This window comes from Cryptotermes secundus, unplaced genomic scaffold (genome assembly GCF_002891405.2).
Source record: "Cryptotermes secundus unplaced genomic scaffold, Csec_1.0 scaffold181, whole genome shotgun sequence".
NCBI classification, from domain to species: domain Eukaryota; kingdom Metazoa; phylum Arthropoda; class Insecta; order Blattodea; family Kalotermitidae; genus Cryptotermes; species Cryptotermes secundus.
The window spans coordinates 1,111,788-1,139,534 of record NW_019723906.1 but is presented as its reverse complement, the minus strand read 5'-3'; the positions used below and the strand labels follow the sequence as shown (position 1 = coordinate 1,139,534).

Sequence of the window (27,747 nt, the reverse complement as noted above, 5' to 3'; positions counted from 1 at the left end):
CCCCACCTTCAGTTCGAGGTCGGTACAGAAGCAATCTCGCAGTCGTGTTACCTAAGTGTTTTCCTGAACGCAGGGCACACAAAAACAATCCGCAACGTCACAAGGAAACGTTCTGCTCAACGTGACTTGTTATGAAGAGTAAGTGCATTGTTATAACTGTGTAGGAAAGTGTCAATATGAAGAGTAAGTCTGTCCTCATTTCTGTGCTACAAGTTGTCAACGTGAAGAGTTATCCTGGCGTTATTTCTACGTAGGAGTATGTCAACAGGAAAGCAAGTCTGTTATTATTTCTGTGTAGGATATCGTTAGTAGCAGGTGCCAGGTGTAAGTCTGAGCATTGTGCATTCAAGAAGGAAGTTCAATTTTCATTTTAAAACGTGTATTAATATTATAGATCTCAAAATTTCGTTAAAAATTAAGCATAAATTGCCACGCCCTTATCAGTTCTGAAAAAAAATACGAATTGTTCTTTATTGGTGTGTTGCTGCTTATTTGGTTTATTGTACGATACTGAAGATGGAGGTAGTATATTTCTCCGATACCACAGTGACAAGACTACATGATCTAGGAGCAGTATATAGTACTCTTCACAGTCAACGCCGTGAAACAAATCTCCGTTCACAAATTTTGAAATAAATATTAAACTTAATTCTGAGCGAAGTCGCTGGCTTCCCATCGCGGCGGCCGGGGTTCGATGCCGGGGTCTGGTCAAGTAGGATTTGTAGTGGGCAAAGTGGCGCTGGGGCGGCTTTTCTCCGAGTACTTCGATTTCCCCTGCCAATCTTCATTCTACCAAAATTCTCCATCATAATAATCAGACGGGGCAGGTACAATAGGCCAATCAGTGGTCGCCGTGCCCAGTGGACCCAGCTGGACTCCACCCCCCAGTAAGCGAATTAAAAAAATATTAATTCTGAACGACCTTAATTTTTCATAGTGAGCCTATAAGTCAAAATAGTGATATATTGCTGCAGAGTTAGTGCAAAGTCACTGAATGAGAGCCACTGTTGTTCCACCGGCGGAGTTCTCCACTTTCCCCTTTCAATTTTTGTGAAACAAATTAGAATCAAATATTGTTCCTTATGTATTTCTTATATAATAGTACAAATAAGGCCAATAGACTATATTTTATGATCTGTGTAAGGAAAATGAATAATATATGGACACTTATTTGCTAAAATCCCATCAGTAAACTCGAATCTTAATAGAGATTACGCAGACTGGCTTCTTTTCGCGGTAACGACTGCACATCATATCTAAACGTTGGGTTCATCTGACAATGGGACGGTATAGCAAAATAAGGCAGTGTAAGTATCATGGTCGGCTTCATCGATATATGACAATATATTACGCAAATAAAATCCTCTCTCTGCATTCGATAAGAAAACTGAAAGAAAATCTAACTTGGGAATTTAAAATAGGATTTGACAACCGTTACATAACACAGTCAAGAGAGTTACCTTACTAACTTCATGGAGCTGAGCACCTTTTGAAAAGCCGCCAGTTGTGTAGATACTCAACAATTTTCCAAAATTTTATGAAGCCCGAAATTTCATTATCGTGTTCACAAGAGCCCTCCACCGGTCTCTATCCTGATCCAAATCGATCCAGCCCATACCACCGCATCCAATTTCTCTAATATCCATTTTAGTATTTTCCGCCCAGTGGTCTCTATCCTCCCGGCTTTCCTATATGCATTCCTTTCCGTGCTACATTCCATGCCCATCTCATCGTCCTTACTTGATTATTCTAATTAGACTTGGCGAAAAGTACAGGTTATGAAACTCCTCATTATGAGTCAAGAGTACTACCAATTAGAAAATTGTACATCCGGCTCAAAGATCTTCCAACAGTTAGTGGGAATTCTGGGAAATACCTGTTTCACTTTTAGGGATTATTTAAAGCAATTATATCTGTAACAAAGCTGAACAAAGAGACTAAAAGAACATTTCTTATTATTATGTATAAAATGTTGATACTGAAATGCGTAATTCTTGCGAACACACATCCTACCTTGGGCATAGATGAAGAAGATGTTACATTTTCCTTTTTCAATGACTCTTTCAGCCCATTCAGGAAGCAGGCCTCATATTCAATTCCGTAATCAATTTTTACAGACAGTAGAACTCCTTAGATGAGTGATCAGCCTCTTGCAAGGCCGGTACCTAAACACAGGACAACACAAACACAAAATAAAAGCGTACACACACCAAACATTCATGCCATGAGTGGGAATCGAACCCACGATCACAGCGTCAGAGCGAGCGAAAGCAAGCCATCTTGCTATGAGGAGCTTTGAATGACAAAAGTATGTAGTTGAGAGCATAAATGACACAACGGCAGCATACTGAAAAGAGCTGTACTCATCAGCTTGGCAGCCTGCGTCCCCCGAAACCTCCATTCTCCCAGGATTGCCTCAGTTTTAGTTCACACGAAGGAAAGCACTACACACGGCACACGGAAGGCACATCCAGTCGCAAGTCGTTATTTGTAAGTGACGCTGATTGTGTTCATACTTCTTTACTTAAGGTCCATAAACTTTCATCGAAGGTTACCGAAACCAATGCAAAATTCAACTGCATAATTTTAAAAATTATTACATTACCTTTACTTTCACTTTGTATTATGTTATATTATAATCTTAATGAAATCAAAACTAAATAAACAATTGAACGATCATCAATCTTCAACATATCGTTCAGTGTAATATTAACATAAAAAATTTCAGGTATTGAACTGATTAAAGAACTATTCCAATGGAATTACAGTAAATTCCGAGACAATTAAATCCCTCAGAATCCAAATATCAGGAATCCATTTTAATATTACATTTCCATCTCTGACTTACAAGAAGTTTGGTCCATACCAAAATTCTGTATATAATTACTGATTCCGCATCGCATGCACGTGATCAGCAAGTCCTTCATTTAAGAATCCTAACACTTGCAGAATTAGTCAAATCTTGAAATACTCTGTTATGTAACACTTTATATTCCCCTACTCAATTCGCCTCAAAATTCGGAGTATTTAACTTAGCAAATTGTTTCCTGATACATGTATGTTCCTTCAGAGTACAAAAGTAATGTTTAATTACAATATACCCATTAGTTCCAGCAATCTAAAGTAATAGACCCGTACCGTACATAATGTTCACGCTATACCTACTTACTCTATTCTAGGCCGCGCCATAGCTCAAGCGGTTAGTCGCTGGCTTTACACCGCGGCGGCCCGCGTTCGATCCCGGGGTCTGGTCAAGTTGGATTTGTGGTGGACTAAGTGGCGCTGGGGCAGTTTTTCTCCGAGTACTTCGGTTTCCCCTGCAAATCTTCATTTCACCAATTGCTCCACAATCACCCTCACCTACCATCTGGGGCTGGTACAATAGGCCAGAAGTGGCCGCAGTACAAGGGACTCAGTCCCACTCCACTAGCAATGAAAAAGAAAATACTCTATTCTAACAATACGAGTATTCACCCGAAACGCGCATCCACATTACTCGTGCTCGTGCTCGTGTGACTGCTATACTCGCGAGTAATGTGGACGATATGACAAGTCACGAGACAAGAAAATTGTAATTTTTTAATTTAAAAACTATAAAATACGACTACAGCCTATACACACTACGAGTAAATATACGGATCCTCACGCGCCGAAGCTTGGCGAGCAATTGAAGTAGTGTGGACGAAGATTTACGAGCACAAGTAAAAGCCAGACGAGTTTCCCGATGAGCACAAGCCTGGCGAGCACGAGCACGAGAACGAGTAATGTGGACGCGCCTTAATGACACTATACTCTGATAGACGAGTATAACATCAGTAGTATTGATGTCATCGCACAAGTTTCGAAGAACATGCAGTATAAAACAGCAAAGCCAGCAGCAACAGCTCTATTGTTAGTACTTCTGTTGTGTTTATACTAAATGAAATTAAACAAAAATGCTGTACTTTGCTAACAAAACTAACTCTAAATATCCAACAGCCGCAATTGCACTGTCAGTATTTTCATTTTGCTTTTATTATCAATAAATCTTCAGAGAACACAAAGGGCAACGCTAAGCATCCTAATATTCTAGTACATTTGCGCTATGTAAACACAGTACTTTTACGTGTATTTGTCATCAAGGTATCAAATTTTACATCACAAACCTAAACAGAACTCAGAAATACAGTATGTACATCTGATAACTTGTACAATGAAAGTAACATGGTCAGATATTGCTTGAGTTATATACCTCGAAGAGTTGTCGGACAGCCATGATGCTTACATCGATGTATCGAAATCTTGAAGCGTGTGCACGAAAGCTGGACTCCTTCTAGTAATACAGGAGCAAGGGAGTCACCGCCATCTGACATCTTCCATTTTTCTCTCTCTCTCCTCTGCTGGCAATCAGACTGTACAATCTGTAAGTCAATGTGCTGATTGGTGTAAAATTTAATAACTATTTATTGTACGCTCTTCATGGCGCGTGCGGGATAAACATCCAGCGATGTCTTCCTCAGGTCGTTAGATCTGATGGCCAACTTCTTTTGAGTCTTCGATTTTCATGAGGTTGTAGTAGTGGTTGAAGAAGTGAGTTGGAGTGATTTTATCGTTTGCTGAAGTACTTGGTGCTGTTTTCTCGGATGTCTTCTGTTACGTAATGAGTATTTAGATCTGTATGTAGAGTGTGGTTGGATACATATCATGGTGCGTTCGTGATGGATCGCAGTATTTTAGACTGGGCACGCTGTATAATGGCGATGTTGGATTTGCTGGCGCAACCCCAGAGTCCATATAGGCTTGATGACTGTTTTGTAGATTAGTGACTTGTTTCGATGGAGAGGTGGGATTTTCTTCCTATGAGCCAGTTGAGTTCTTTGGTTTACATCATCCGTTGCATAATATAAAAATTATAAGTAAGGGGCCGAACACGTCGAACTAGAGATAGAGCTTTATATTGAAATTTCGGCGGGGACACGGGTTATGTTGACTAAGTCATTTCGCAGTTTCTCTTACTCCCTTCAGGCAAATACTGGCGTAGAAGCTTGATTAGTACACTATCCCTTTCCCTTTAAAGTCATTATTCATTAAATGATCTTACCAACGTCATTGTCTTATCGCAATTATCTTATCAACGCCATTTAATGTGAAATATTGGCAGCGTCTTTAAATTAATCATAAATAAGAATAAAAGTTATTAAACCGCATTAAAGTTTTTTCAAACTTGCAAGTTTTTACGTCCACCAGGCTGTTATCATTGTTGTATCACTATTAAGAATGGACGCTGCATACTCTCGATGCGAAAGAGTCGCCAAGTAGCAAAGTTGAAAGGTTGGCGGCCTCAGGTGGCAAATCTCAAGAAAATTTCGGGAAATTAGTTAATTGGCTCAAAAAATAAGAGAGGAAGACACAAACACAAGTGGCAATGATGGTGTTATTATCAGCCTGCGTCCTCACTTGAAATAAAATAATATGATAAAAATACGAAACACACTTTTCTCTAAGAAGTTATGAAATACATTATATTATAAGGAAGTAAGAAATAAAAACATGGAACTAAAATGTTACGTCAGTTCAGGGCCTTCATTCAGAAATCCAATTGAATAAATACATATTTCAATGCTAATTAAATCTGATCGCAGAAGTGTCCCTGAGAAAGCAATCACCAGCATGGCTTGTCCTGTCTGGGATGGTCATCTTCGTGCTTGGAGCGGTGCTGGGATGGTACGGCTTCCCGGCGCTAGTGAGGAGTCAAATTGCCTCAGTAAGTAATAGCATTTTCTTGCTCGTCATTTATGTCAAGCCACATTTTCCCATCATATTCCTTCCAGGAGGCGATCCCAGTGGTCCAGCGGTTTAAGGCAAGAACTGTCTTCGCCCGCTCGATGACTGGGGCCATGGATTCGAATCCCACTCGAGGTATGGATGTTTGTTTGCATTTATTTTATGTTTGTGTTGTTCTGGGTATAGGTCGGGCTGATCCACGTCCAAGGAGTTATACTGACTGTGTATCGGTTAAGAAATTGAGAAGCCACCAATACCCAACAAAGGGCCGTAGAGCCATAGACAGAGTCCTTACAGGAACAGGTTAAGATTCCAATTCAATTCAGTAGAATGATATATTTGAAGGCTGTTAGAACGGTTTTCTGGCTTCTCCCATCCCATCTATCGTCAGCGGTCTTAACACGTATTGCTTTATGAGGGGAACCGGGATGGTTCAGCAGGTATACTGATGGACTCCAGGATGGACGGCCCCGGCTTGATTCCAGCTAGGGGAAAGGGATTTTTCTCCATTCCACAGCGTCCAGACCGGCTCTGGAACCCACCCAGTTTTATATCAAATGGCTTAGACGTGTCTAGCATGAGTGACCCTTCCAGGACATTACGCCCCAGCTAGTGTACTTCTCGAAGTGTTCACCGCGTGCCAGTCACCTCACGACGACATGTAGCAACTTCTAGCCCATCGTATTAACTTCGGTTTGCTCTCTACCGCTGATATCAGATGTCTGTTCACATTTTCCATATAGTGATGACAAATTGCCAACATTTACTTATATATTGCTCTAGTTTTCGTTACATGCTTCACAAACACTCCGTGGCTTTTAGTCCGTAAGAGAACTTTCCCGACCGAGCTATCGCCGCTTGTCGGCGAAGTTTAGTGCCAACTTTTGAGGATAGAGGATGTCTCGTGATTCCCACGGATTCCCACGGCCGGAGCCGCTACTTTTCCATTCAAGTAGCTCCTCAATTATCCTCACGAGGCTGAACGGACCCTGTTCCAGAACCACTACTTATCAAAAATGTGGTAGCGCCGGGAATCGAACCTGGGACCTCTGGATCTGTAGCTAGAAACTCTAACCTCTAGACCACAGAGGCGGCTTACAAGATTTATAAATAAGAATAAAGAGTCCAAATGTCGAGACGATACGTCTGATCACTGTAAGATTTATGCCTATAGGGGAAACAACACACAACAGCGTGGACATACATCCGGTCTCCGATAAGGATTCGAACCCCACACTCAGTCAAACAGTGGTTTAAAACTCGTGATTATTATGGACTGAAGTCTTATTTATTCCTTTTATTGGGTTTTGATTTCACAATATATGTACAAATCTGAGCTAATTATACGCTTTCGACAGGGGGCACGCGGTGGTGTATTTTGTTGAGGCACTACGCTACAAGCCGTAAAGTCGCGGGTTCGAGTCCCGTTGAGGTCCTTTTTTTTTATTTACCTAATCCTTCCATCCGCACTATGGTCCCGGTATCGACTCAGCCTCTAACAGAAATGAGTACCAGGAATCTTCCTCGGGGGTAAAGGGCCACCGGGGCGTAAGACTGCCAATCTTACCGCCCTCTGTGGGCCGATTGTCTAGATAATGTGGGACCCTCGACGTCTCACAACCCTATGGGCCTCCATGGCCTGTTACAGGGATAGCTTTACCTTTTTTTTTACATTTCGACATGTTTCAGCCACTATTTCTCGCCCTCATCTGGAAGTACTTAAAGAGTTCCTCTAAATTTTCTTGCTATCCCACGTCCATTGCCTAATGTTTACAATTTGGAGAAGGTCTTGTTGTTGTTTACAATGCTGGACGCTAGTTATAGATTTAAACAAATAGGACACAAATTTGTATACATATTTTTTTTTCTTGGCACTACAGCCCCAGTGGGCCTAGGACTACCTCCATGAACTTCTCCGTTCACTTCGGTTTTTCTAGATCTTACACATACGGCAGGACTCCTTGGGCGAGTGATCACCTCGTCGAAAGGCCTCTACCTGTAGACAAACACAGAAAAACTCACACAAACATCCATGCCCTGAGTAGGATTCGAACCTACGATCTCGGCTTCCGAGCGAGCGAAGACAGTGCATGCCTTAGACCGCTCGGCTACCGTGACCGGCACAGAAATTTATATAATGCCACGTATTTAGGGGTGTGACTATAGAGAGGTTATGAATTTTATAGTAAATTTGTTGACCACTTGCATACACCACTAGAAATTACAATTTACAATGACTGACACACACACAGGCTACTGTCTTCAGTGTATTACAGTCTCGAATACCCGTTTCCTGGCAACGGCTTCTAGCGAGGGAGATTCTTCAGCTTCCTGCACTCAGGTCCTCTTGTCACAGCCACCCGTGCATAACTCTTGTCAACTGACAACTCAACTAACTGGGTTCCAGGCTGGTGGTCATTTCATAACAACCTATAAGTCTACTCTTTACAGGCTGACTTCCAACTGACAACTGAACTCTTTCACCAACCAACTACTTCACGTCACTTCACTCAACTGAATTGCTGACAACTGACTACTCCGGAACTCGTCTGATCCTGTTTATAATATTTCGGCACGAACCATGTAGAAAACATTTTTTTCTATTTTTATAGTTCGAAAATATCTCGACCGTTGCATGCGTATCCCTTGCCGTGGGAGCCCGTTTACCTTGCAGTTGCCTAGTGATTACCCGGGTATTGTTAACTTGTTTAATAGCCGTTACTTAGCAACGCATGTTTCTTCTCGCGATCGTTACATAGCAACAACTATACACTGTACATAAATTTACAGTATTCTTAAGTATATGTCTAAAACCTGCATTGCAAACAAAAATACGACCTTCCCCAAAATGTAAACATTGGCCATTGGAGGGGGGATAACAGAAAACTCAGAGGGAATATATACTTACTACCTGATGATGTACAGAAATAGTGGCCGAAACATGTCGTAATGTAGAAAGCGTATAATTATCTTAGAATTATACATATATTGTGAGGCTGAAACTGAATAAAATATTCTGTGCACAATGTGACGCTAAAATAAAGTATTATTTATTCATTTCAATCACGTGAGCACGGGAGTGGAGCCAACTGCCAAAACATGGCTTCTCAAATATACATCAGACAATAGAAAATATCGAAGACAGGCCTAATATTATTACTTCAATAATTAATCAAGCATTTTCACAAACCTTTGAAGAATGAATGGCGGCCAGTTCCCTCCATCACAATGTCATGCAATGTCACTTTATAGCGTCATTTTCAAAACTAAGCGCATTCCATTTCAAAAATTTTCCTCTGTTCAATTTCTATTTCTCTGTTTAGAGAATTCGCATCTCGCCTTGAGGTTTTTAGCCTACTTTCCTCATTGTGAAAAAAGTAAGCTTATGAGATCACTTTGTTCTCTGTGAGTTTGTGTGTGTCTGTCTGTATGTGTATGTGAATAGCTGCACAAATCTTTACGAAACTTGGCATGTATATCACGGCACCTCAACCCATCTCAATGTCTTTATTCATAAATCCCTATCAGCAGTAACACCTACATTACAGTCTCTCAAATTTCTGACGCAAAACCTACATATTGCTTGACGTTTTAAAATTGTGTTTATTATGAGAAAACTGCACATGAACTCTCTTGTTTCTAGTTGTGTACTCCAGCGTCGCCCAACAAGTCTGTTTCTCCAATTAATAAATGTTCTCTTTAGAACTACCTTTTCACTGTCCCGCTATTTTCTTCTGTGGTCCAAGGGACGAGACAAAACATGTGGTTCCATGCAAATTCAAAATACAAAGATATTGGAATGCAGTGCATTGTTGACCACTGAGAGGTAACTGGTGCTTCGGAGGAACATATCGTCTCCATCTTCAGCGTTGAAGAGTAAGCGAAGTAAGATACCAGCATGAATACATAAAGCAAACAAATCTGTATCTATATTCTAAAAAGTATCTGCGTGGATGAATACCTGCTTTATGCTGGTTTCTTGCTAGGCTTAGTCTTTAACCTTAAAAAATGAAGCGACTTGTTCCTCCGAAATGTCGATTGGCTTTCAATGTACTATACTGCATTATATTCCAGAAGATAGAATTCTTCATAACCGCCGCTGCGAGAGAGACCAAGTAGACAGTTTCCTCATAAATGCAGCAGCGTTCATTCATCCACCGTGGCTGGAATCCTCAAGCGAACTATATCGACCGAGCGACGGCCGCTTGTTGGCGAAGTTAGTGTCAATGTTAGCGGATAGAGGGTGTCACGTGGTCAGAGCAACGAATCCCCACGGTCGTTAATTTTTCGGTTTTCTAGACCGGAGCCGCCATTTCTTTGAAATAGCTCTTCGATTGTTCTCACGGGGCTGAGTGGAACCCGTACCAGACCAACTACTCCTCAGAAAATCTGATAGCGCCGGGGATCGAACCCGGTACCTCAGGATCTGTAGTCAGGAACTCTGACCACGGTCGTTCATTAATGCAAACATTTTCCAAAATAACTCGTTAATCTTAGCCAAGAGAAGTCAGGCTGTGGATTCTTAATATTTAATGTCTCCAACAATTTCAGAGCCTGGAGCTGAAAGAAGGTTCTGAGAGAAGGGAAATTTGGGAAAAGGCACCTTATCCGATGGATTTCAAGATCTACTTGTTCAATGTAACATACCTCATGGAAGTTCAGAAGGGGGCGACACCCGTTGTCCAGGAGGTGGGACCCTATTGTTACAGGTGAGCAGTACGTTCAGCTGGGAGCTCAAGCGTTATGAGACGGGCTGCGGGCTGGAAGTCCGGGTTTAGATTCATGGCAGGGAAAGAAGTTCTTCTCTATTCCAGGGTCCAGATCGGCCCTGGAGCCAACCAAGCTTCCCATCTAATGGGTACAGGGGGTAAGGGGGCGGAGGAGTGAAGCTGATCTTTGACCTCCATCTATTGCCGAGGTGGTGAAGCTATATTTTCACTCCGACATACGTCTTCATGGCTTCATGCTTAATTAATTAATTAAAATATTCTGCAGAAACCAAAAAGAGAGTTTAGCTAACTTCCCTACTTGCATGCAGAATAAAGGAAATGAATTTTCAGCGTTTTTAAAGTATGTGCAAGTAAAGGTAAGGTAAAGCTATCCCATAACAGGCCATGGAGGCCGATAGGGGTGTGAGACGTTGAGGGTCCAACATTATCTAAACAATCGGCTCACAGTTGGCGGTAAGATTGTTAGCCTTACGCGCCGGCTGCTCTTTACCGCACAGAAAGATTCCTGGTACTCATTTCTGTTAGAGGCTGAGTCGACCCTAGGGCCATATTGCAGCTGGAAGGATTAGGCCAATTGAAAAAAATCCACCTCATCGGGACTCGAACCCGCGACTTTCCTATTTGTAGCATAGTGCCACCCCCAACTATGTATAAGTATTTATAGAAAAACACTGTTATGATTCTTTTGCAATCTAGTCTACAATGAGCATGCGGCACCAACATAACTCTCTAGGAAATTGTGTTTCTCATAACGTGACGGCAAGAGGCCCACAGCTTTTCAAGGAAGACCTTGAGGATACGAATCCTAATGAATTTCTTTACTTCGTTTGATGTCCAGAAAGCGACCTATAAGTATGGAAGGTAATAGCGAGACGTACTGCATAACACAAGCAACAGCATTACCTCACTCTTTACCGTCTGAAGGTTGCTCAGAGGAGAAGCGATTATTTCGTAGTGGTTTCGAAACAGCAAGTAGTAGATATTTATTACCTTTTTCAACATTACAAATGTGAGAAATGTTTGTCGTAATTAACGTCGTTGTCACATACATGAAGAATACACGAAAACAAAATGGCTGGAGAACAAAAGTTTATGTAAAGCATTCCAGCACGATCACCTATTGTCTGTAAAACAATATTCATTCTTCTGCACATCCAGAACTATATGAGCTAGACTCACTGCGCATGTCACATTGCTCAGCTTCTTTTGTCTTCTGGAAAGTATGTGAACCTAAAAGGGAGGAAGTAATAAAAGTCTGGGAAACTTTTATGAGTGGCTTAAACATTAGTACAAATCCTAAGTTTTCACGTAGGGCATCTGTTCAAATTGTGGTATTCTGAATGATAAAAACTCCTAATTTAAACTTTACATCTAATATTATTATAATGGTTAAATAAAGAGGACGAAATGGAAGGGGAATGTAGCACGCATGTAGCACACATGTAAGAGGCGAGAAACTGATAACAAAATTTTAATAGAAAATCGCGGCAGACTTGGACGTTGCGTATTCCTCGGAAATGTCACAAAATGTCAGGGTGTCACAACTAAAAAACCACAATTGTAAAAATCTTCACAGTGGAAACGTAAAGATTTGTATCAAAGATCTACAAACATTTTTATATTTTAAATGGGTTTTCTGTTCCAGTGAAGATAAAGAGAAGGTGAATATTGTGGATCACGAAGATGATGACACCGTTTCCTTCAACCTCAAGGACACGTGGCATTTCAACCAGAGTGAATCTGGCAACCTGACTGGTGACGAAATTGTCACGATTCCGCATGTGCTCCTCTTGGTAAGAACGGTGGTGCTTTTTTCCTGGAAAGATGAATTTGGGCTCACAATTTGTAGTGGGTTACAATGATGAATCTCGTCATAAATTATGTTCGTATAATTAGAAACGTGTAGTTCTTAAGCGATATAGTGTCTGACTTGTATTCTGGAGGAATATTTTGAATTATATAAGTGAGAATTTTTATGTAGCTGCTCATGGATGTATGCAATCAATTTAGCTTCTTACTAGGATAATGAGTAAAACAGACTGCCTCCATGACACTTCATTATTTGAATTTCTTATTCCATACATAAATAATCAAGCCGAGGTAGCTCAGTCGGTATAGTGAATGACTACGGGATGGACGATCGAGGTGTCGGAGTTCGAGTCCCGGTAAGATCAAGAATTTTTTCTTCTCCACACCGTCCAACAATGGGGTTCAACTAACCGGGGGCTCTTTCCCCGGGGGTAAAGCGGCCGGGTCGTAAAGTCGACCACTCACCTCCCGCTACTGCCGAGATCAAGAAAATATGGATCTCCTCATCCACTCCCCCATAAGCCTTCATGGCATAGTGTTTAATTAGTTAAGCACAAGTACAAATCTAAATTACCTTCCATTAATAATCTGTATCAAAGAAAGTAATTGAGAAATTAATTACTTCCTACTCAACTACTTTGCACCTTATTATGGAACTGCGAACCTCATTTTCATTTCGCAAGAGCCTAGTAGACCAAAACCTATGGTGCAAAAATGTACTTTCACCTCATCTCTAAATGTAACAAGACAACCAGACCCAGGTAAACTGAACCGAATTCACAAAAATTATTCGGCAAGAATTCGCAGATTTACTTCTGATATTTAATATACAAAGTGTCCTAAAAGTTGCTTTGCCGAGATTATGCTCATATTCCAGGGAAAAATACTTTATTTACAAGGAAAGAATATTGAATAAGCACATCAGTAACATAACAGCTGACAGACTCAAGTCAGAGTGTAACAACAGTGTTGCCACCTATTGGAAGCAAAAATCTAAACGCAAGAAAAAAAAATCATAATTTAACGCAGCTTCTCGCTGAGGCGTCTTTCAGAATACCCGGTATTAGAACAGTGGTCCCCAGATTATTGTAGTGTGAGAATTCCTTAATATGATTAAGATGTTTCAGGGCCCCCAAAACTACAAAAAAATATTTAAGTATGATTTTTAAATTTAAAAATTCATTAATATTGAATACCAGTGACACCCAATTAGTAAGTTTTCTATTCAATTTTGTATTTAGACTCCATTTTAATGTGGCATTTTAAAGCTAAAATTAATTAAACATTTTCATCGGTATATATATTGGTGACCCATGGTTGTCTTCACACCCCTCCACAAGGGGCGTTTACGTTTTGGAAAACGCTGCAGAATACAACTCACTGTTCCTTCCTGTGCCTCTCCGTGTTCACCAGAGCAGCTGCAGAAATGTTGCAAAGTCTAATTGCAAACTTGCTCTGGATGTGGAAGAACCCAAGGTCGTCGGTAGGAAGAGGAAGTTGGAAAGACGATGCATGAGCGGCTATTCCCACACTTTGCATGATGAAGGTCGCGGTTTCAACGAAAATTCAGACGGACACGACGCAATTTGTCCATTGAAGAGCTATTCTTTTTAACAGACCTTGCCAAACTGCATGCTACATAAAGAGGCATACATGCAACTATATATACTCACATACAAGCTTAAGTATTATTCTAGGCTTATGTTTGGGAGGTGTCCATTTGTAATATCGGCTGGAACACCGGACATTCAGTCTAAGGTTTTTCATGGTTTTCTCAGTCCTTCCAGACAAATACCAGGATAGTACTTCGGTTAGGGCATGATCGTTTCCTTCCAAATCCTCTCTAACTCACCATTTGTCTAGCATGATAATACTGGACATCACGTATTCTCAATAATTTTCTTTCTTCCTCTTGCTCCACTTTGAGGTTAGGGCTGATTCCTCAGCTTCTCAATAATTTTACAGACGGTAGGACTTCTTGGACGGGTGATAAGCTCGTAGCAAGTCCTCTTCCTAAACACAGGACAACATAAACACAGAAGAAACGCATACACACACCAAACATCAATAACTCTTGTGGGATTCGAAACCACGATCCTGGCTTCCGAGAGAGCGAAGGCAGTTCATGCCATAGACCGCTCGGCTACGATACTGAAGAGTCATTAAATAACCAATGAAAAACCATACATACGTTCATATACTCTTATACGGTACGTACCCCTCAACCTTGCTAGTGTAGGGATTCCTGCTCCTGTTTCGCATTAGGGGGAGAAAGATATTAGATAATGAGAGAGCAGGATATTCTGGACTTTTGGTAATTTTCTTCAGTTTTCAAATTAAAATTCTAAAGACAGGCTTTTTCCGAAGACGGTGACAATGAATAATGCGTCTTATGAGTTGTAGTTCCGTGTAGTTTCGAGAGAGTACTAAGTTTCGGAGAACCCGACTTTTCACTGGAACATGTCACTTTCATCTTCATGGTCGAAAAGTAAGAAAAGCGAGAAACCAGTAGAAGCAGGTGGAAAATCTAGTTTCTGTCGGTACTTTTTGCATTTTTTACTCTTCTACCCTGAAAAGGAGGTGATATGTTCCTCCGAAGTATCGGACTTTCTCTGAACTACAGGACGTTGGAACCCAGAAGACCATGCTCTTCATATTAGAATTAGTTTGCACACTTATGTACAATGAATGCTATATCTGTTATTTAACAGCGTCACAAACAACTTTCTAAGAGACAGAAACAGACTGGTCATCTGGGCCCAAACTGTGAGAGAATTCCGGTTTCTTGAATGACCCTAGATATCGCAAACTGCCGAACTCCAGCCAAGAAAAACTTCTGAATAAAAATAACAGTAAATAACGGTAAGAATTACTGGGTTTCTGGACTTCTTCCATCGTCAGGTATTCTAGAGAGTAGAAAACACGACGTTTCGGAAACCCGATCTATTTCCGTCCTCATGTGAGAGGCGGAAGACACCTACTCAGTTGGGCGCCTTAGAAAGAGCTAAACTCCATCTAAAGAACCCAAATAAATAGGCGTCTCACCCTCCAACCTGAGGAAGGCAACAGATCCAGTTTCCGAAACGTCGTGTTTTCTAGTACCTTACGTTGGTAAGGCATAAAAAACACCAATTCTGAGTTTTATACACCATCGTCAGAACACTTTTAAATCTACTGATAAATAACGGATATGTAATTATTAATTTCAATTATAATAAGAGGATAGCAACTTCATTTTCTCTCCATGAAAATTTGATTTGCCTCAGGATCTGTTGAGAACTAACCATCTACTACGTGGGTGTGTATTTTATCTAACAATGCTTGACCTATTTGATTGTGTGTATTAGGAAAAGTCGAAGTGCATTTATGAATTCTTCGGTGTGGAAAAAATGATGTCTTTAAATTATATGTTCTTGCAAGATAAATGTTATTATGAAGAAAGCAGTCTTCTGGGCTTTGGCGCCGTGTATATGTGGTGTTAACCGACGTTTCGGAGGAACGTATCGCCCCCATCTTCAGGGTTGAAGAAAAAGTATAGGTAAATCTGCAAGCGACAACACCGTGAGACACGGTAACGCAGACTCAGAAGACTGCTTTCTTCATAGTCACCGCCGTGAAAGCCTCAAATCTTACAAATGTTATTATGCTGACCCTATCATCAACAGTAGCTTCAGGTATGCTCTGCCCACATTTGTCAACTTGAAAACATCTTCTGTTTCCCTTTCATTGAAAGTTTTACAGGATTTACTTACGATATTTAAGGAATTGATGGATTATATTCTTTAGTTCATAAAGTGATTCATTGTATCAGCTCTTTATATTACGTTTTGGGACATGGATATTCAAAAAAATAATATAATACCAATGATCTCTTAGACTTACACGCGGCATCCTATGGTCAAGAATTCTATTCTTTTATGTTGTCGGTTTTCTTGTGTAAGAAAAAGTCAAACTCTAATTCTAATGAGCATTCCCTTTCTCATACAAAATTGTATAATCATTTCTATATTTAGTGCCACTCTTTTGTCATTTTTCCTTCTGTGCTCTCATTAAATCGAACTTTCTACAATTTGAAATAGATGTAGATGTAGATGTAGATGTAGATTCATGTTGTTTCAATATCAAAATCTCGTATTAATTTTCTGTTGTTTGTATCGTTTCATCGAATCCACTCAAGTCCGAAGCTCTGTGTAAAATTTCGCAAGGATTACTTAGTTACAAGATGTCGATATTTCGCAAAATGCATACTAAAGATTTGCTTCTTTCTTCAGGGAATGGTACTGACAGCACAACTGGAGCAGCCAATAGGCCTCAAGCTCATCAACATGGCCATCCCACACATCTTCGACAACCCCACGTCTGTCTTCGTCACGGCTTCAGCAAAAGATCTACTTTTCGATGGTGTTCAATTCAACTGCACAGCCAGTGACTTCTCTACCAAAGCCGTCTGTTCAGAATTAAAAAAGAGAGCTCATAATTTCCACAGAGTCAGCGAAGATATCTTCAAGATTTCCATTTTCGGATCTGTAAGAATTAGAAAAATAATAACATATAAATACTATATAAGTTGCATTAGTTATAATATTATTTTTTTAATGCTAGTGGAGTGGGACTAAGTCCCTTGTACTGCGGCCACTTCTGACCTATTGTACCAGCCCCAGATGATAGGTGAGGGTGATGGTGGAGCAACTGGTGGAATGAAGATTGGCAGGGGAAACCGAAGTACTCGGAGAAAACCTGCCCCACCGCCACTTTGTCCACCACAAATCCCACTTGATCAGACCCGGGATCGAACCCGGGCCGCCGCGGTGGGAAGCCAGCGACTAACCGCTTGAGCTATGGCGCGGCCCTATTATAACTATATTGTCACGTGTATCACAGTGACTAAAGAATGGATTCAGATTGGTAGTTGTATTTATTGGATACTTACAAGTCGTAAATACATTTAATTATAACACTGTTACTGACTTTCACACTATGAAGCACTTCACGTTACTCTCTAAGTCTATCTGCGCTAGTCTTCACGGATTTATAACACAGGAACTACAAATTCTCTCTAAATCAACTCTCCCAATATCACTGTCCTGCAGAACACAGTCTTCAAATCAAACGTTAAATCTTCACGGGCTGACTTCTTACACACTTCTGTACCCCTAGTTCCAATTCGCTCTGAACTTACAGTTCACGGCTCTCGTTATATAGCCGCGGAACGGACATGGATCACAGGAAACATATGTCACGTGATCACTACCTACCGCGGACACGGAAAACACAGCATCCTCTATTGTTGCGTATTGGACCGTGTTGCCTAGTAACACATTGATCAAATCCTTTACAATATCCATAAGTTGACTGTTAGAATAGCACTGTTCAAGGTGGAACATTCTGATAGAAACAATAGCAACGGCTGCTCCATCTTTATTTGTCGCGAGAACTTATAATAGTATATCTTGTTTTATTTCTGATATTTTTCCTCCAGCTAAGAACCGTTTGTAGAGCAAGACTGCTTCCAGACTCTTTGCAGTGTCATTGTATTACTTTATTTCCTTAGAGACGGTGTATGATTGTTAGAAAAAAGATATATATAAATTCGATTGAAGACCTGATGTTTGTTCCCACGCCCTGTGGAATCTATTGCATGGCGTGACACAAGCAACTTTATCTTTCTGTTAGTCAATTAATTTCTCTTCTTTGCTTGCATCCAGTTCTTTTTCATTGTCTAGTATATTAATCGGTTAACATATGCGTGATTTCTTAGGAAGTAAAGCGAATACTCGGAAAGTTGTCTGCGAAATCATGATCTCCCAGAATTTAAACCGGCACAGTCAGAGAGAACTAGTTACGCTAAACTAAGTATTCTTGTTATAAAGCTATTTAGATTTGCCATAAATACCAGGAAGAGGTTATCTTATTATTTACACAAATATACAGTGTGTCCACAAAGTCCCGTCGGGGTTTTGAAAAATTGTGGCGTACAAAAGAATGAGCTAGCCGCATGCTGTTTGCGGCAGATCATAGTGAATCTCGAAGTATTTTACCGACCTCAGTAGACCTCGATGTGGGCTCCCTTAGTATCACGGAGAACGTCCAGACGATATTCGAGCTCTTGCCATGTTCTGTGGAGCATGTCCGCTGGAATAGCCGGGATCGCATTCCTGACACGGGTCTTCAGGGCATCGAGTCCGTTAACTGGTGTTCGGAACGCACTGCTCTTGCCATAACCCCACATGAAAAAATCCAGTGGTTTTATGTATGGTGAGTGCGGAGGCCAAGGCACTGGACCATCTCTGCCGATCCATCTTCCTGTAAATGCCCTGTCTCCTGTGAGGTTATGGCAAGAGGAGTGCGTTCCGAACACCAGTTAACGGACTTGATGCCCTGAAGACCCGTGTCAGGAATGCGATCCCGGCTATTTCAGCGGACATGCTCCACAGAACATGGNTATATATATATATAAATAATATCTAAGACAAATTTTGTATTTTGAGGTACGAAAATGTATCATAAAAGTCATATTGTCCATGTCTGATAATTACCTAGACAGTTAAAATATGTATATTGTTACTTGTATGAGTGATTATAGACGGGTTTTGGATTGGTAATTTGATTTATTGAACATTTACAGGTCGTAACTACAAGTAACTATAGCGCTATCGCTAATTTACACAATCTACAATTAATTACAGCACGCATTATATCTTCTCAGTCTGCTGTATCTCCACCGGCTGTCGCTTAGTAACGGCCTTCAACACCGTAGCTTCCTCAGCTCCAGTTTTCATGCCCGTACTGGCCGGTGACCGTCTCACAACTAACTAATTTCTAGACTTGTCCTGCTTATAACACCTCGGCGCGGATCGCACAGAAAACACTGCTACCAACAGTTGTTCTATTTTGGCGTCATGTAGTTGACGCACGGTCCGCGTAGAGAACACTAATTTCGCAGTCGTTGCCTAGCAACGGGTCTATATGCCACAATATGGTTAACTGTATTTTTACAAATCTGCTACGGCAGAAGAACTGATATCTACAAAAACAGTAACACCAAGTACAGAAGCAATTAAAAGCGTCTCTAATTCCGAGGTCTGGGCTAACGAAAAAAAACCCGGCGATTAGGCATGAAAATAGGGTAAAGTTACTAAAATTCGATTGTGTTCTATGTTCTTTTAGAAAAACGGGACTGTGAGAGAGAGGCTTCGAGTGAAACGAGGAATAGAAAATATTACGGAGTTGGGGCGGGTCGTGGAATTCAAGGACCAGAGACTGCAGAATGCCTGGGACGGCGATAAATGCAATGAACTAAGAGGAACAGACTCCACGATATTTCCTCCCTTCCTCACGAAGAAAGATAAGATTGAAGGATTCCTCGCAGATCTGTGCAGGTATGTACGCATAATAACGCACCAAAGCATAGAATGTATAGAACCTACAACATAACTGCTCTAACTGTCGCCTTGTTTAATGAAAACAGATTAAAATACCAACCTCCTATCCAATGGGTATGGGGGCTGTTTCCCTTTGGGTAAATCGGCAGGAATGTGAAGCTCACCACTAACCCCATCTAGCCCATTGATCAAGACTGGAGGAGCTATACCTCCACTTCCCTACGTGACTTTTTGGGGTGGTGCTCAATTAAGCAAAGAGACAACTTTATCTGTTTTATCTTTTATTTCTATATGATGGGAAAAGTTGGGGAGTGAAAGTATAGCTCTACCATTCCTGACCTCGGCACTAAACAGATGTAAGCGATCAGATGCACGCTCTTGTGGCTTTACCCCAGTTAAGAGCACCGGTACCGTTGAATGCGAGGATAGGTGGGCTCCAGAGCCGGTCTTGACAGTGTGGAGAAGAGAAAAATTCCTTATCCCTGCCGGGTATCGAACCCCGGCCTTCCAGCCCTTATCCAGTCCATATTCAGCCTGAGCTTCCACGGCTCATTATCATATAGAAATAACAGCTTAGAATAAAACTGCAGATCGTAATGAACTCTACATTTGAGTCTATCGCCATTTTCTAAGAAAATCCGTGTTTAAACGCTAGAAATATCAATTCATCTTTGTGTAAGGTGGAGATGGTATAACTGGTAAATTCTACAGAAGGTTCAAGATGAAGTCTAGCTGGGTTCGAACTGTTTTACTCGCATGCATCTCCCCTCCAGGGCTGCAGTAGCTGAGTACCAGTATGCCACGACGTACAGTGGGATCCGGTCATACAAATACAGCGGCCACTTCGGCGACATCTCGGCTGACCCGGACCTCAAGTGCCACTGCACTACCCCATCTACTTGTCTCAAGAGAGGGGTTCACGACATCTCGCGCTGCACAGGTGAGAACTACTGCGCTTACTGCTTATATAGGTCCGCGTCATAGCTCAAGCTGTTAGTCTCTGGCTTCCCACCTCGGCGGCCCGGGTTCGATCCCATGTATGGTCAAGTGGGATTTTTGGTGGACAAAGTGGCTGTGAGGCAGGTTTTCTCCGAGTACTTCGGTTTCCCCTGCCAATCTTCATTCCACCAATTGCTTCATCATCACCCTCGCCTATCATCTGGGGCTGGTACAATAGGCCAGAATTGACCGCAGTACAAGGGACTTAGTCCCACCCCACTAGCAATAGAATAGAATAGTCCCACCCCACTAGCAATAGAATAGAACGGTCCCACACCACTAGCAATAGAAAAGAATAGTCCCACCCCACTAGCAATAAAAATAATGCTTGTATCACTTCACTACAGTCATGTCGAGTTTTTATTAGTTGTGTAAGACCTCAATGCTGTCCGCCACGAAATAGCATTGGCAGACAATTATATGTTGGTAAGATTCTTTGTCACTTATATGTTTAATTTAGGAAAACTATTCCAGTAGACATACTGGTGTGCACTGAACCCTACAAGTCTGCGATTGAATGTTTCGATCCTGGAACTGAAATTAAAATCCGATAACAATGCTACGTACAATCTTCACACAAGTTCGGACGTACTACGCCACACACCGGCTTGGCCAGGGGTTATTAAATTGTGGACAGACTGTAGTATTGCTGTTTCAGCAAACCGAACCAAATAACTTAGAATGTGGACGTGTAATTTGCAATTAACCTATCCAAATTTCCATCAGACTACCGTCTATTGTAACTACAAGTTTCTCGTGGTTCCACTCAGCACTTCTTGTTCAACACTTTTTCTCCTCAACTGCTGCTAAGAACAATCTGCAAGGTACGTTACGCTTCTTAATGAATGACTAGAGAAATCATGGACACATGACTCAAGCACAATTTCAGATAATGATGCCTTGAACAGGCTCACTAGAAGCTAGTTTGGTTTTTGTGGGCCTATCTGGAGTTGTGCCCAACACAGTGGTCGCGCGGTCTAACACATGAACTGTCTTTTATCGCTCAAACACTGGGATCGTGGGTTAGAATCCCTCTTGATGCATGGATATTGTGTGCATTTATTCTGTGTTAGTGCTGCCTTGTGTGCAGGCAGTAGCTTCGCGATGAGCTTATCCCCAATCCAAGGAATCCTACCGACTGTGTAAAAGGTTCAGAAACTGAAAAAGAGGACAAGGACCAACATAGGGCTCTAGAGCAATAGATAAATAGATAGAACTTAAACTCCATAGCATATAAGAGACATTTAAACATATTTCTGAAAACATATAGTCCCATCTATCACAAATATTAATGCTGAATAAGTCAGACGAAAGAGAGGATGAGTGTTGCAGACATTTCACAAAACGAGAATACTAAAATGGGATTCTGTAGCTCAAATATGGAATAGATACAAATATAGGCTTACGTAACATAATCGTTACATTGTAGAGAGATTGAGAGAAAGAGAGAGAGAGAGACATTTGTATCACGTGACATTAAGTCAATGAGTTGGGAGGGACGGCAGAGGAATTAGTCGTAATCGATGGCACATCTTGACCCGTTAAATGTGAGTCGTATCTCTGTGAATCGTATCTAGATTCACTATTTATTATCAATTAACAAAGAGATTTACGTATGAAACTATCTTCAGAGGGACGCCTTTATATTTAATGCTCCAAAATTAATTTACGCTTCAAGATACAGCTTCTAAATTTCCTTAAAGAATAGAAGAAAATCACGAAAAATTACAGAATATTTCCTGACATAGGTTTGATCTTAATATCATAAAATAGAGGCTTCCATTTAACGGGAATATATCTATTTAGTTATATCTATCTATCTACCTATCTATCTATCTATCTATCTATCTATGTATCTATCTATCCGTCTATCCATCTATCCTTCTATCCATCTATAAATCTGTCTATCTATCTATCTATGGCTCTACAGCCCTTTGTTGGATCATGGCCCCTTTTTTCAGTTTCTTGATTTTTTACTCAGTCGGTAAAACTCTTTGGGCGAGGGATAATCCCGTCGAAAGGCTGATACCTACACATAGGACAGCACAAACACAGAATAAACGCACACAGACATCCATGCCTAAAGTAGAGTTCAAACCCATGACCCCAGCTTTCGAGCGGGTGAAGGCAGTTCATGCCTTAGGCCGCGCGACCATTTTGCTCGGCATAACGGGGAACTAGGATATTCAAACACTACAAATTCCAAGTATCCGTGTACAATTGACACGTTCCTAGCTTATTTAACGACGCTTTTAAATTATGCAACTAAAATAGTGTAGATGATCATGAAATGTAAGTAAAATGTGTAAGGAGGCGGCATGGCCTTCTCTAAATGTACTATTTCAGCAACCGCCTGGAAGTGTTAAGAAAATCCTCGGTATATCTCAGTGATGATAACCAATAACTAGGTATAGATAGTCCGAACAGAAGTATATAAATTCTCTGTGACCCCAGTGGTGGTAGAATGAGCAATTTTCTGACAGAAATCTTTTGAAATGATGTACTGAGGACTTCATGATACGAGCATAACACAGTATTTCCGTCCAACAGGATATCCCATCGCCGTTTCGCTGCCTCACTTCTATCTCGCTGACGACGAATACCTGGACGGTGTTGTTGGCTTGAACCCTACACAGGAGAAGCACGAGGTCACTTTGCTCTTCGAACCGGTATGCAGACTGCTTCAAACCATGTGACTGTGTGTATGCAATGTTTGTAAGTTTCCAGCTGTAGGTTTAGCTCCCACAATTCTCTATCCAAATTCTTCAGAATAAAATGAGAAGAGCCATTCTGGTTGCAAACGTTGAAAAAGTAATCACTTGGAGAAAAATGGCGTCTTCCGGGATGTGGCACCTTGTAGATCTTGAATGAACCGACGTTTCGGAGCAACGTCGGTTCACATAGGATCTTCACGGTACCACATCCCAGAAGACGGTATTCTTCAACCTCTAAATTGATGAGAAATGGCCATCAGTATTCGTTATATAGATTCTACAATACTACAAGTATAATAGGACTTTTCGTTTATCTCCTTTCACATAAAGAAATAAAATAATGTACCATACAAACACAAATAATAATAAAATACAGGGCTACTTTAAATGATTCATTCGTTTTTAACACGCCATATTTTCCAAAGCATTATACACACAAATATGATTCTATATAAAATGAACCATAAACTCACCAAGTTTTCTTCACACTCTACAAATGTTCTATGTGTGCCCCTTTGGTCACACGACACACGTCCAGGCAGTAGTCGAGCTCGTTGCACACATTTTGTAGCATCATTTTGTCAATGGTCATCACTGCAGCATCGATGCGTTCCCTCAGCTCTACTAGTGTTCTTGGCAGTGGGGGTATGTAAACACGATCCTTAATGTACCCCCAAAGGAAGAAGTCACAAAGCGTTAGATCAGGTGAGGGGGGGGGGGGCAAGTGAACAGAGCTACGTCATCCTCACCAACATGCCCAATCCAGCGTGTCCTTAAATTGTCGATACCACCGCAAAATGCTTTGTTTACATGGCGGTTTTTACCGTATTCTCTTTTCAATGCGCCTTGCACTGCTATAACAGACGAACTTCTCGCATATTCCAACAAACAAAAACTCTTTTCTTGCTTTCTCGCCATTTTGCAAAGGCACTGACCTCGTGCTACCAGCTGGTGTATATAATACAAACTTGGTGAGTTTCCGGTTCTTTTTATATATTAATCATATTTGTATGTGCAATACTTTGGAAAATATAGCGTTTTTAAAACGAATGAATCATTTATTGTGCCTTGTATATTAAGAGCACATATGGAATTAATAAGCGAGTGCTTGAAATTCCTTCACGGAGAACATGAGACAGAGTAAATAACTTAACCCTGTGCCTAAGCACCACTTCGTATGAAAAGCACGAAATAGTCTGGAGTTCAAACTGTTCACAATCTAGATCTTTGCAGCATCACACTCCGGCTGCTTTGCAACGCTCTGTCACAATATCTGTTAGATTGGAGACCAGTGGGTCTCAATATTTCTGTCCCTACCGGAAACGGAAATCTGGCCGTGCAGCCCACAGCCAGTTTATTCACTGACTGAGTTGTTATCATGAAACATTCTGGTGCGACTCGATCACGCGTCTCCCCGTGTTCCAGCTGACGGCTACACCGCTCGAGGCCTACAAGAGACTTCAACTGAACATTGCTCTACATCGCACTGACGGCATCGACCTTCTTAAGAATGTCAAATCAACGCTTCTCCCCATCTTGTGGATGCAGGAGGTAGTGTATTCCATTGAAAACATAATCGTTTCTGTCCTCAACAGTAAAACAATGTCCGATGTTCTTAAGTACAGCGTTCCATTTCGATTCTGAGAGGTCCTGATGATGGTGTACAACACTCAGGACTTAAGACTTTGTCCATTGTCTGATACCCTAAGGAAACTAGTTCTCTTTCTGTCCTGAGGTCAAAAGGTGGGGAGACCACTGCTTTAGGGTTCGTTAGAATAAGTTCACCTCAAATACTGGGCAAGGTTTAGCCATTTCTAATGGAACCTACAGAGTAGGTGCCTGCAACCATTTCACGCGAGGACGGAAACAGATACAGTTTCTGAATCTCTGTGTTCCTTACTATAACAATGGAAAGAGCCCCCGAGAACTGGAGACTAACTATTGGTTCTAATGCTTACATACATTACGTAATATAAATACCTTTCGAGACTTTAGGACAAAAGAAATAATTGGTGTAAACCTGTCGAAATAGATGAGAAAACCTTAACGAGCATTTTTATACACCACATGCAACAAAGCATATGGAAAACTTATCCTAATAGGTGCGATTTTAGCAGGGGCGGAAAAGACCATTACACATAATTCTTAAGTACTGAATATTAATCAAATTAATTCTAAATAATTAGAGAATTGTAACAAGAAACACGGTAATCATTCGAAATATCTCTCACACACCTTATTAGCCTCTCGGCACAGCGCCGTCTTCACCCTATATTCCCTCCCTTCCATGTGTCAAAATGTGGGAACATCTTCCTACTCTCTTGTTCGTGACAAGTCTGGAAAATGTCTACTTATTTATTTTTATTTTTATAATTCTGACATTATGACCACCACGGCTATATCTGAAATAAATCTAATGAAAAGCTGCTGGTAATAAATGCGTTTTTGTGCGTACTTAGGATGATCCAGCTAGAGCTTACACGTACATAAAGAAAAAAACGGACAACAGCATGTACAGAGAGATCTCATGCTTAAAAGCGATAGTTAAGGGACCACTGGATCGCCTTCTAACTTCGATATTAAGAAAGTAATTCTCTTCATATTTTGCATCCTGTTGTGTCATAAATAAGATATATAAAGCACAGAATATATAGAATTATCTTTACTTCTGCAATTTAAATACAATTTTTATCTAAGGGTTTTAGCTTAAATTTCACCCAAGATTTGTTATAAATTTACATTCGAATTTAACTTCAAGATACAATAAGGATCCTTATCCGATGCATAAAATTACAATTGGAACTCAACAGCTCAGACTGGTGCACTGTAAGCCTGATGATGACCCGTGAAAGGGTCGAAATATGTTGCGGCTCTAATAAACATAATAAAAGCAAATGTTGATGCAGTAGTGTCTTCTTTGTTTTGAATACTGAAAGTAATTCTCGTTTCAGAATATGGAGCTTCATCAGGAATACGTAAATAAGATCTTGGATCTGTTCCTCATCATCAGCATCATGGGAGCCATGAAGTGGATTATGATAGCCTCCGGAGGAATCCTAACTGCCACTGGCTTCTTCTTCATTATGCATAAGAAGAATGACGGGACAGTGATCACAGGTTCCCCGCCCATAGCCCTCAAATCTACAGGGAAACCGGCCACTGAAAAATAGTGCTTGAGTGAACATGACGTTGTGATACCACTAATCGTGATTCTTTCAACAGTTGTAGTCCGTGGCTGTTACACCTACAGGAACACAACGATCCATCGCACTACCGTTTAGCACCGTCCGTCTCAGAACAGCCTTGTCCGAGAGTCACGTATTGGCCAGACACGTTGCAAGTTGTATGATTAGCTTACGGGTTCTGTTGCACTAGCATGATGATTCCAGCTGCACAGCGTACTAATGTAAAGTGTGATCGCTTGGATCTTCTGATGATACGGTTCGCCATCTGAAGCTACGAGGTTTGTCAACAACAGGACATTCTTCAGACCGCTCTGCAGGTTCCTTCGTCACAGACAGGCAGTGTCAGGGATCATCAAATACCGGTAGAACCATAGTCTGTGACACTTATTTTAGCTGTCGTATGTGTATTTCAATGCTGCCCGAATTTCTTAAGGGACAGGAGGAATATATGAGTATTTGTTGCAATTCGTTTCGTGGAGCCTAGCTGAATACCGTAATTACTGAAGTATTGCGCGTGCGTGGAGAGTCCGGTGTAGGACAAATTTATCTACAGCAATCCAATCAGGCTGATCACTGAACTCTTGTGTTTGTTTTGATTTTTGTATGGACAAGAGCCATGAGACCATAAGGAAAGGTTTAATCCCTTAGAGAGAAGTCTGTCGGGAAATATCTCTGGTTTCTCAGTTAAAACATGGATGTCCTTTTTTTTTGTATAATCAATAAAATACCCAATATTATGTGTCAATATGTACCTTCTGACAGTGAATTTAGCTAATGCCTGACAGCTCAATCAAGGCAGGCACAAATGTTTTCGAGTATGATTGCACCTGGTCGACACATAATATCAGGATTACATTTAATAATATTCCAAGTGGCTATTTCAACATATGCTTCCCTGTCCGCTTAAAGATATGAGCATGAAACTTCTGTATGTAGTATCAAATTTTGAAAATAGATCAGAAATACCTCTTTAAAGCACTTGCCTCTATCTTATGAGTTTATTTTCAGTCACGTTTAAGAAACAAAGATATTTCATAATGGAATATAAAAACAAAACCTCGCATTACTTTTTTGAACATATTTGACAGTGATGATCTATGGCCTTTTGCATTTGTTTTCAGAAACAGATTTTATTTTGTGTATGAACGTAAAACGTGGTTCTTCC

The 27,747-nt window shown here is 40.9% G+C and overlaps 1 protein-coding gene across 2 annotated transcripts; it reads left to right on the top strand.

The window, feature by feature from the left end:
• On the top strand, positions 1-27,570 carry LOC111861943 (sensory neuron membrane protein 1). Of its 2 annotated transcripts, none has more exons than XM_023846933.2 (10): positions 1-138; positions 5,622-5,743; positions 10,315-10,472; positions 12,139-12,286; positions 16,574-16,828; positions 19,470-19,681; positions 20,458-20,624; positions 23,234-23,352; positions 24,823-24,948; positions 26,349-27,570. In XM_023846933.2, exons 1-10 carry the CDS (start codon positions 132-134, stop codon positions 26,565-26,567), a joined length of 1,533 nt encoding a protein of 510 aa, XP_023702701.1. In that variant the 5' UTR covers positions 1-131; the 3' UTR covers positions 26,568-27,570. The 2 variants fall into 2 exon arrangements, with proteins under 2 accessions (XP_023702701.1, XP_023702702.1); XM_023846934.2 differs by having other exon boundaries at positions 1-183.
• The last annotated feature ends 177 nt before the right edge of the window (positions 27,571-27,747 follow it).